General features: G+C 41.6%; 1 protein-coding gene across 7 annotated transcripts in view; it reads right to left on the bottom strand.

Moving 5' to 3' along the window:
• Positions 1 to 1961: 1961 nt before the first annotated feature.
• Positions 1962 to 12059, bottom strand: part of LOC134535783 (tubulin alpha-8 chain-like) — a 42120-nt gene continuing 32022 nt past the window's right edge. For 6 of the 7 annotated variants that reach the window (XM_063375049.1, XM_063375046.1, XM_063375051.1 and 3 more), the window contains 2 exons: positions 11435 to 11668; positions 2145 to 2887 (listed from right to left, as the gene is read on the bottom strand). In XM_063375049.1, the coding sequence (XP_063231119.1) occupies positions 2576 to 2887; positions 11435 to 11668 (546 nt within the window). In that variant the 3' untranslated portion in view covers positions 2145 to 2575. Of the gene's footprint in view, positions 2888 to 11434; positions 11669 to 12059 lie in introns of all 7 variants that reach the window. The other variant, XM_063375050.1, reaches the window with a different exon arrangement.

The following is a 12059-nucleotide window of genomic DNA, read 5'->3' on the forward strand; positions in this document are numbered from 1 at the left end:
CCCCACTCCTGATCAGACACTCCTTCCCGCTCCTGATCACCCACTCCTTTTCCCGCTCCTGATCACGACCCTCCTTCCCGCTCCTGATCGGACACTCCTTCTTCCCGCTCCTGATCAGACACCCCTTCTTCCCACTCATGATCACGACCCTCCTTCCCGCTCCTGATCAGACACTCCTTCTTCCCACTCCTGATCAGACACTCCTTCTTCCCGCTCCTGATCACACACTCCTTCTTCGCGCTACTGATCAGACACCCCTTCTTCCCACTCATGATCACAACCCTCCTTCCCACTCTTGATCAGACACTCCTTCTTCCCACTCCTGATCAGACACTCCTTCCCGCTCCTGATCACACACTCCTTCTTCCCGCTCCTGATCAGACACTCCTTCTTCCCACTCCTGATCAGGCACTCCTTCTCTTCGCTCCTGATCAGACTTCCCTTCTTCCCGCTCCTAATCAGACACTCCTTCTTCCCACTCCTGGTCAGACACTCCTTCCCGCTCCTGATCACACACTCCTTCTTCCCGCTCCTGATCGGACACTCCTTCTTCCCGCTCCTGATCAGACACTCCTTCCCGCTCATGATCACGACACTCCTTCTTCCCACTCCTGATCAGACACTCCTTCTTCCCGCTCCTGATCAGACACCCCTTCTTCCCGCTCCTGATCAGGCACTCCTTCTCCCCGCTCCTGATCAGGCACTCATTCTCCCCACTCCTGATCAGACACTCCTTCCCGCTCCTGATCACCCACTCCTTTTCCCGCTCCTGATCACGACCCTCCTTCCCGCTCCTGATCGGACACTCCTTCTTCCCGCTCCTGATCAGACACCCCTTCTTCCCACTCATGATCACGACCCTCCTTCCCGCTCCTGATCAGACACTCCTTCTTCCCACTCCTGATCAGACACTCCTTCTTCCCGCTCCTGATCACACACTCCTTCCCGCTCCTGATCAGACACGCCTTCTTCCCGCTCCTGATCAGGCTCTCCTTCTCCCCGCTCCTGATCAGACATCCCTTCTTCCCGCTCCTGATCACACACTCCTTCTTCGCGCTACTGATCAGACACCCCTTCTTCCCACTCATGATCACAACCCTCCTTCCCACTCTTGATCAGACACTCCTTCTTCCCACTCCTGATCAGACACCCCTTCTTCCCGCTCCTGATCAGGCACTCCTTCTCCCCGCTCCTGATCAGGCACTCATTCTCCCCGCTCCTGATCAGACACTCCTTCCCGCTCCTGATCACCCACTCCTTCTTCCCGCTCCTGATCAGACACCCCTTCTTCCCGCTTCTGATCAGTCACCCCTTCCCGCTCCTGATCAGACACTCTTTTTTCCCGCTCCTGATCACAAACTCCTTCCCGCTCCTGATCAGACACCCCTTCTTCCAACTCCTGATCAGACACTCCTTCTTCCCGCTCATGATCACGACACTCCTTCCCGCTCCTGATCAGGCACTCCTTCTCCCCGCTCCTGATCAGACATCCCTTCTTCCCGCTCCTGATCACACACTCCTTCTTCCCGCTCCTGATCAGACACTCCTCGACGAGCTATCAGCCCGGCGCATTATCCCAGTAGCGGTGACCCATTCTTTTTTATGTGTATCTTAAAGGAAGATATTCTATTAACTCACCTATGGTACTCACCATTCCAAACATATATTATAAATTCATTTAAATTCATCTGAGAACTGGTTTTTTTATACAAATTTCCAGTGGAAGTTAAGAGTTCATAAAATACTTTTTTATCATTTGTTCATATAAATATGCATGTTCATTGCCATTTTATTTCAATCCGAGATGAAAGATAAGTATATAACACTTGATTTCGTTTTGAGATATTATGCACCACATTTCAGTCAGCAGCCAGTCCGCAATCTTTATTAAAGAAAGGCTAGTTTGTGTTGTTTATAATAAAGTTTTTGTCTATATGTTTCAATGAATTAATTATACTGTCTTTCTTTAAAAAAAAATTTATTAAATTTTATTGGGTTATAATACTAAAAATGTTGTATTAAATAATATGTTCGTGTTATTGGTTGTGTATTATAACTTTTTTTCGTACCTGTAAATAATATACCACGTTTAAACACCGAAACAATTGAAAAGATGATAGTTGTGTTAAGTTCTTAAAAAAACATTTTGATGTCAGTCTCACATCATATTTATTTTAAAAACATTTAGTGATCACATGAAAAAATAACAACCAAAATGTCTAAAAGTCTAAAAAATCCCATTGTAAAATTGTATTTCTCAGACAGGCCGTAGTTAACATTTGTATAGTAAAATAAAAAATATGTATACAGCATAATTACAATTTTTTAAAGATATCAAAAATAACTGATCCCTAAAAGTGTAACTAATGAATGCGACTTTCATCCAAAAAAAAAAACTAATAGAACAAAAAAACACTCCTCTTCAATTATTTTTCGTTAATTTCATTTTTAAAGTTTTAAGTTGAATGAACTTGGAGGAGCCTCATTCACGCACTTGAAGCGCCGGGGTGGTGTTGACTGCAGGTGTGAAAGCCGCGGGGTCGGGGTGATGATAGAGGAGGGAAGAGGAGAGGCCTCAGTACTCGCTGGCGTCCTTCGCCCCCAGCTGGTCGTCGTCGCTGTCCGCCGTGTCGGCCGCCACTTCGGCGTAGTCCTTCTCCAGCGCCGCCATGTCCTCGCGCGCCTGCACGAACTCGTCCATCTCCATGCCCTCGCCCACGTACCAGTGCACGAAGGCGCGCTTCGCGTACATCAGGTTGAACTTGTGGTTGAGCCGCTGCCACGCCTCGCTTATGGCCGTCGTGTTGGACAGCATGCAGACCGCGCGGCTCGTCTTGGCCAGGTCGCCTCCCGGCACCACCACGGGCGGCTGGTAGTTGATGCCCACCTGCAGGCATGCCACCACACCTCGCACATGGCTCTAGGGTACATGCCAGCTCACGAATTGCTTTGTTTTATGCCCTCGTGTGTGTTCCGTTGCCAAGTATCGTATGCTATTATGGCGTGGTAACCTTTTCAAAAATAAATCATAACATGTGTACCGCTAACTAGTATTTTGGCACAATTTTAAATTTGAATTTTTAAAAAATAATGTCTCCAGTTATTCTTTTGCTGCAAGAACTTAAACGTTTTCCTCTTCCTGTACACTCCCATTCAATCTTTGTCAGACCTGTCTCCCTAATTTTTCCCAGCCCAAGATTCGAATTTTGCCGAGTCTTTTGCGAGTCAGACTGGTATCCGTTTATTCCCGCCTTGGCGCACGAACGTCGCCTGTAATTCGCCTCCGATCCGTGACGAGAACTGCTATGTCCTGCAAGCTCTCAGGGCAGGCTGCTTCTAAGACCTCGCCTGACGTGAGCCATTTTCACCAACGTACAGTCATGCCTCCGGGCTCAGAAGAGCCTCTTTCCCACTACCACAGCAGCCCCCACACACACCCCCCTCTCCAAGTTTTCCTGGGAACACTGGCCCAGAGCGATGACCGGCCACTAACCCCGGCCAGGGTCGGCCTGACCCCAAGGCCACGACACTAGTCCCAAAAGTACATGCTTATGCCACCTGGCGGTAGTTTTGCGAATCACTTCCCCTGGGTGTTTGAACGCCCGCTAAACGCCTACCCTCTGGCGTCTCCCGCAGTAACCAGTACCCCGTAGTTCCTTCCCAGGCCACCAGAGCGCTGGCTTAGCCCGCTCCATAAGCCCCTATGCTGCTAGCAGTCGCCTCGTGTGAGTCGTTATCTACTTGGTTCAGACACACCTCAGTAGGTCACGCTGACATCGGCCAGTACCATTAACTTCGAGATATAGAAGTCAGTATTTCTCGACAAGCCCCTTGGTAATCTTCGGATCCTTTCGGTCCGAAAGCCGAAGCCTCCCCCCTTTCTTTTCTGTAACCCCGCCTTTTAATTACGAGGCGCTGCCGCCCCAAACTTACTGCGCGCCACGACTCTGGACTGACTTCTTCGCATCTACATCATCAGGACGCCTCTCCGTTTTTCTTTTAAGATGTAATCAGCTAGACAAGGGATATGATTCCCACAACTTCAGTGATTAGCCTATAGTCAGCTCTACCTCGTAGGAGTAGTCATATTTTATTCATCATCAGTTATTAATTAATTTTTGTAATCATGGAAACGTCCGTGACAACCGCGAGATCGCGAGCTCAGCACATCCGGGCTGATCCTGGAAGCCATCTCCCTGTTTGACAGGGCACAACAACCGGACACACTCCAAGGACCAGATCAGTCTCCACGGGCCGGATGACTAAGGCCCTCTGACGTCCCGTCAGCTGTTCCACTTCGTCCAGCAACCTTCAAACCACCAGCCCTTCGGTTTTTTAAAATCTTTTCGGACTAGCATTGAACCACGACGTTGATCTAACGTTTCTGGGACTGCGACTCCTTAACAGGTTTATTGTTACGAATTTTATTTCAGTTGTGTTAATCATCCATATAATTGTCTAATAAAGGCCGGCCCATTCTTTTATAATGTGATTATAAATCTATGTTATATATATTTGTTAAATAATTTATAAAATATCCAATATGAAAATAATCAAAAGTAAAATAAAAACAGAGGTACTAATATCTATACGATCTCATTATTTTACCTTCTGAAACCAAAATATCCACTAGTTGCCCCCCCCCCCCCAAGTCATCAGGAGAGTGAATTGTAACAAAGTTATATCATAACTTGGGTTTACTCTATTATGACTGAGGAGTGCAACACATGCTGCTAGAAAACAATGACTGTAGGAACTGGCGGATTAATGGTCGTCTAAGTAAATTTATTTTGGAAGTGGAATTTAGTTACTGTCGATAGTGACAGTCGAGGCGATGTAATGAATAAAAACCACATCGGCACGTGGCCATCACGTGATTTAGAAGAGATACATCGCAGATAGAGGTATTTGTCTGTATAGACTGTCGCCCTTAGCCTTGGCTACTGGGCCTACTAAAGGCGACAACTCCCGCCCCTGGCCTCGGGTCATTTACAAAATGCACATCATAACGGGAACTTTGCGTCAAAAGCCCTAACTTTATGTAAAATGCAACCCATGCTAAAGAGTACAGGTAAATGCATAATATTAAATCAAACAACACTGTAAAACCAAAACAGAATAGTGTCCTGAAGTAGCAGCATGAATTAATTTAAATATCAAAATAAAAATAAAATATATGTCTTAACATTTATTTATTTACGTATTTCCAAAAAGACGCAATAAACGCAATACGGCAAATTATAATCATACTGACTTTCGCGTGGCCATGAATTTAAAATAAAAATCAATTAAAAACTATACACAAATAATTTATCCCAAAAGGCTGCAAGCATGATTTTACGCACAGGACAATACGGCACGTATTTCTCGTTTCTGTCCTTTACCAAATAGTAGCTCAAAAATACACTTGCTTAAAACTATTTTCAAAAAACTTTCACAAAACATACATACTTTATACTTAAAGAGGCTAACACAGTTATCGTTAAAAATAATGACTAAATCTGATATACAGTCTTAAATACTGCAATATAAACAAATATTGCAATAAATGATTAACATTAAATTGGCCTTTAAGAAAAGTTCATAGCCCGGGCAGTCTTCGCCGCATACTCAAGTTGATAGTCAAACGCGGGGATGACGTCATCAACTGTACACTTGGTCTTTAAATGGTGTAATTATAGGTCGCTGGTTTTTGTTATATTATATTCTCTGCACAAACATTGCGTGAAATTAAATTTATTCTTGGTTTTCTGCTGGGCATCCAAACCTGATTATGAATATCTTAGTCATATAATGCCGACGTGCCGACGAAACGAAAATGACAGGTAGTTACGAGGGAAGTTGCTTCCTCGTTTTATGCACACACTCTCGCGTAAATCATACACACCCAGTGCTACTTTCAACTCTTGTAGAACCATGTTCGCCTAAACTTCAAATTCCGCGGTGTTGTAAATTAGGGGCGGGAGCTCGCAGACATACACCGTCTCGTTACTCACAGCCCATCAGCTGGTGTGTCTCGCGTGTCACTTCTCTCTCTGACGTCACGACAACACGCCCATGCTTTAGCGGCACAGGCCAATTATTCAGTTTTATATAGTTTATATATTATATTTAGACCTAAATACATTTTTTTAAAAAATCATCTAACATCGAACACTGAAATTATAACACCATAAATCAGAAATATTAGTTTTCAAGCAAAGTTTGCTCTTCGGCCTGCGATAAACGGCCAGTAACTACCACTTCTTCTGAACCTAAATGTAAAAAAAATTAACGAATGTAATAAAAATTTACTAAGTAATTAACAGGAAAATAAGTTTCAAAAAGGAAAATTTAAATAGAAAATTAAATATATTTCAGATTAATTTTAAAATGGCGGAGACGTAACACAAATGTTACAAGGCATGTGTGTAAGTTTAGATTGAGCTAGAATGCAATTGCGTCAGTATTCTAATGCAGAAATATGCAGATTTCAAATGTTCAATTGCGCACATATTAAAGTGTGCAATGTTTGCTAATGCAAATGTGCACAATTTTGCAAAGTGTTGGCGTTACAAGTGCGTAGGGGTTAAAATGCGCAAATATGCGAGTATGCTATACTGCAACAATTTTTCAGCAAGCGTTTTACTCCTTGTTGTTGCATTATTTTTTTCCACTTCCTCTGAGTGTTGAAATCTCTCTCGTTACTCTCTGATGACGTAATCGTCTTCAGTTTCCCTGCTTGCTGTAAATCAAATTTCACTTCAATATTCCCACACAACGTCACACGAAGTCGTTTTAGACATAAACCACAGCTTCTAGTGCAACTTTACATATTGATATTGTAGTTCTACGTCAGCTAACTGACAGTAATGAAAGAAGTGCTGATCTGTGTCTGCGGCAAGTAGTTAATAGCTAAAATATTATACACTTGGCGATTGAAGGAGCTTTAGTATTTGTGTTGGTATAGTTACATTCATGGGCAAAGTACTGCCCGCGAGCCAAGTGCGGCCCTTCGGGCTAGACAATCCGGCCCGCGACATGGTTTTGAAAACCCCTACAACTACACATGGGACAAATTTATTTTCTTCGTAGCTAGGATAGAATAATGGTTTTCTTCTCATTGCGTTTTAAGTACGGTATTATCGCATCTAATATTAACTGAGTTTGCACGCAACCTCTAGTAGGCGTAGTGCCGTAGTGGATGTCTGCAGATCGGTAGCATGGCGATGTGGAGTAGGTACAATGCGTGTGGCAGTGTTCACACTGGTGTCTTCACAGTGCCTGGCCTGCAGAGCGCTCGGTGTTGCCCGGCTAAGTTCGGAACGAATCGGGCGCTACCATTTTCGTTTTCGTCTGTTTTCAAGGTCAGTGTAGTTCAGACAGTCACGTAGTCAGTGTCAAGTCACCTCTGCGGCTGTGTTTCTGGCTTGTGTTTCTATAGTTTTGCTTTGTTGGTAGTGTTTCTTTGTATTATGACGTAAAAGTCAAAAATAAAGTTTATCACTTATAAAAATGTGTTTTGTTCAATTTTTTTCGACCCGTCAAGAAAATTATTCTTTTTTATGTTATCTGGCCATCCCCTTAAAAAGTTTGACCATTCGCAGGTCGTAAGTACGTTAGATGTTTTCAAAATTATATTAACGTTGAAACTAATTTCCCGGTAGTTTGGAGCCATGGCCACACAGGACGCTATGCTCGCTATGTTCGCGATGTTTGAGTTATCGGCAATTTTTCTAAAACGTCGCTGATTTCGCGCATGCGCAGATAAACAAAAACATCTGTTTTCGTGTGGAATTGTGCTGTACTTCTGCGTTTTCTTATTATTAAGTTTAATTTTCTCAGTATTGTGCTTTAAATAGTCAAGTCGATGTAAAAGTTAATTGAAATATTACGAAAATATCCATACTTACGGAATTTATCGATGGATGAATATAGAAGGCAGAATATGCAGACAATGCCTGGAATTTGATGCCAAGGTAATGCTGTCAAACTGAGTTGAATTTATTCTAAAATAGTTCATAAATTTGGTTTCGTCCTCACTTACAACTGCTACAACAAATGGTGATTTTCTTCAAATGCATTTGCTATTATATTAAATTCATGAACCAATTTCTTTTTACGTGTAAATACTGCGAGAGCCAGCAGAATATCATCATCGTTGGAATCATCAGTCGAATCCCACGGCATGTGCCTCCGACTTCGCGAACTAGACTTTACTGTCTAGCCGCCTGGCGCAGCGAACATAGCCAACATCGCAAACATAGCGTAGCTTTCCGTGTATGGCCTCGGCTTTAGAAGGCTTTAGAATAATATGTTTATGTGCAACTGTGTCCGCATACAAAAGACCACACAGTATCCAATCGCTCATTATTGCCATAAAAAAGTTAGACATACATGGCGCCAAATAGTCATGCAGTTAAAACATTTGCTTCCTGATCGCTACACGATTTGTTAAACTACTTTTCGTTGCTCTCTGATGTTTTCATCCTTTAAACTTACCATATCGGCTGCAAAGAAGTTTCACTTCAAGAAACGTAACATTCAGAGCTTTACGGAAGGTGCAGCCATCAGGAAGAGAGTTATGTAACTTTACCAGTGAATGTGTGGTTTCAGAGACTTTATTTTTTAGTATCAGCTCTATTCAAGAATTTAGTAATAATAAAAAAAAAGAGTAGGGCCACTAAATTTTTTTGAAGTGAAACTTTATTTACAGACGGCAGAGTAATATTATGTTCTGCACCTCCCTTTGTTACACTAATAATTCTATCTCTCTCTTTCTTTAATTTATTGTTGAAGTAGGGAGAGAAGGCAGTACAGGGTGGAGGAAAAAAGTGTAGGTACTGTGTTGTTGATACCTTCGTAAACTTAATAATATAACATTGCATAAAAACCTTAGAAACAATGCTCTAACAAATAAACAATAGTAGACGGTAACAACTGACGAATCCAATCTGTAGTTTACTATGGAAATATATAGTATTTTAATTATGGAGTAAGAAATTTGTATATTATGTGGATAGGAAATTGATTATTTAAAGAGTGGTGAAAAATCTGAAGTTTAATAGTTTGAACCATAGATAGTAAACATAACACAGCAACACTTTCAATAATAAACATACACTGACATACATAACCTGAACCTGACTCTTGATACATATGAAAATTAACAATATTATTCAACGATATAATTAGGAATCTTTTGTAAGTTTGAAAATATTATAAGAAATGTATATATTCATCCTTTCCAAGTGTGTATAAGAATTTAAGGTTGGTGGAGTTATAACAATTTTAATACTCAACAATAAAATATGAATTTACTTAAAAATTCTTAATTTATATTGTGACAAATCTTTCCTGGAGATTATTTGCAGTTCAAATGTCTTAGGATGTATGTTGGCACAGATCACACCCAAAAGTTCAAAAGTGATTTAATTAAGTCCAGTAGTTGTTTCAAAATTTATATCGTTCATAAATCAAATGATTTCAAAGTGAGTTAAAAATTAGAGAGTTTAATATCAAATTAAATTCTATTTTAAATAGAATTACACGGCTTTAGTTCAGCGGGAGTACGATTATCTTAAAAGTAGGACTTCTGGGTGTCTAAGTAGAATTACTTCTCTTTATATTATGTTATATACACCATCTAATTGAAGTTCAGTTTTATCAACTTTTGCAACAATATAGTTTGTTTGGCTAGAAATCTCACGTATTTATAAGCATGTAAGCAAATTTATACTGGCCGCTTAAGCCTTGAACAATGGCGACACTGCTTAATTATGGCGTCCCTAGCTAAGCAATTCTTAAATTGGCTTATACTTGGCATAACTGCTTTAAATCCAAGTAAATATTACTTACAGTTCGTTAAGATATTTAGTTGTAACAATTTCATTAATGTACACAACCGACGATACCCTACACTCATATTTTTAATAATTTTAATTGTTCAGGCGTCAGGCCTTAGCCTACACGTAGTAACGCCAAAAATCACACTTTTTTAAGTTACTTCCTGTTCCTGTGTGGCTGAGATACGTGTATACCCAATATATATGGTTCATAACATCCTTTCATGGCCTTTGGTTACAACAATACGGTAAGGAACTAGAATAAAATTAATTGAATTTACAAATTAAACAGATGGTCAGAATAAAAAAATAAACGGTAAAAAAAAATTAACGAAAATTACAACAATGCAGATGAAAGAAAAAAAAATATTAATATTATTAAAGTTCCACAGATGAAAAGTTTATGGTTGTAATAAGGCGAAATATTTACTAAACATTCATAGCAGATATCTTAATAAACACGAAGATGTCTGTGCTATTACCATGTAATAGTACAATTAAAATCACACGGTAATGGAATTGAGTAGGAAAATGATTTTATGTGTGTAATATATTTAACATATGTAACTAATATTGCTCGATAGCATGAGGTCAAATTTTTTTGTTGAAAATTTTTAACAACTTTTATAGATGGCAGCAGCAGCGCATCATATCGTACCATTCCAATAATTGTGTAAATGTTTACATACTTATTGCGTACTTTTTACATATTTTTGCCTACCTTCGCATACTTTTGTAACTCTAAACTTTCAACTCAAATGTTGGATCCGGTGTTAGAATTAGAATTTCGACAATTAATATTTATTTATTTTAGCAATTATAAAACCCATAAATTCATTATTATATTCCATTGAAGATATGGACAGACACTAGTAAACAAAGGTTTATTTTTAAAGCATGATTACGTGCGTTTCAAATACTCCAAACATTTCTTATCCCTCTTATTGGTGAAGTATCACTCCAAACGCGTGGGGCGCCCACACATCCTTCTTTGTTTCTAATCCAGCCTACGAATGTGTCCGAGATGTGACGTGTAGTATCACGAGTGTGATTCCAAAAACCAACATAGGTCAAATTTATGAACGAGTGTTAACATCAATATGGCATTTTTGGTTCCTCTTTCTCTCTCTCTCTCCCCCTGTTAACCACAATTACCGTGCCATCAAGTGGTCATGAAAAAAAGTTTTAAAAATGAGTCATATCGATGGACCTCTATAACCATTACATCACTCCAATATCCACTGGAGCAGATCTCAGAGGTCCACAGGTGACGAACTACAGATAACCCCCAGGGGCAGCCTCAACAAGCTACCGACTACGAACTGCGGTGAGGAAACGGTAGTTTGAAAAATTGGTAATTTTCCAAACTATGAACTCGAGCTAGTAAGGACCCGGGTCGAATCCTAGTTCAGACATACTGGTTTCAAATTGCAGTGGTTTCCCCGGAATCAAACCAGGCCTATATTGGGATTGTTTCATACAATACAGCATTGCCTTCCTTCTGATGACGTTGCTATCAACAAAACGTAGAGTCTTTCGATATGAGATGTGATCTTGTTTTAGTACGTTTGTAGAGTATGTGAATACACGGTGTAGGAAGGAGTGCTGACCTTGAAGCCGGTGGGGCACCAGTCCACGAACTGTATGTCAGACTTGGCCTTCATGGTGGCGATGGCGGCGTTCACGTCCTTGGGCACGACGTCCCCGCGGTACAGCATGCAGCAGGCCATGTACTTGCCGTGCCGTGGGTCGCACTTCACCATCTGGTTGGGCGGCTCGAAGCACTCGGACGTGATCTCAGCCACGGTGAGCGCGTCGTGGTAGGCCGAGCCCTCCGACACCACCTGCACGTCATGTCAAACCCCACCGTGTCATGTCACACCTCCACCACGTCATGTCACACCCCACCGTGTCATGTCACACCTCCACCACATCATGTCACACCCCGCCGTGTCATGTCACACCTCCACCACGTCATGTCAAACCCCACCGTGTAATGTCATGTCACAGCTCCATCACGTCATGTCACACCCCACCGTGTCATGTCATGTCACACCTCCACCACGTCATGCCACACCCCGCCGTGTAGTGTCACAGCTCAACCACGTCATGTCACAACCCGGCGTGTCGTGTCACAGCTCAACCACGTCATGTCACACCCAACCGTGTCATGTCACACCTCCACCACACCCTGTCACACTTTCATCATGTCACATCTCAACACCAACATTCCAT

This window comes from Bacillus rossius, chromosome 10, assembly GCF_032445375.1.
Source record: "Bacillus rossius redtenbacheri isolate Brsri chromosome 10, Brsri_v3, whole genome shotgun sequence".
NCBI classification, from domain to species: Eukaryota; Metazoa; Arthropoda; class Insecta; order Phasmatodea; family Bacillidae; genus Bacillus; species Bacillus rossius.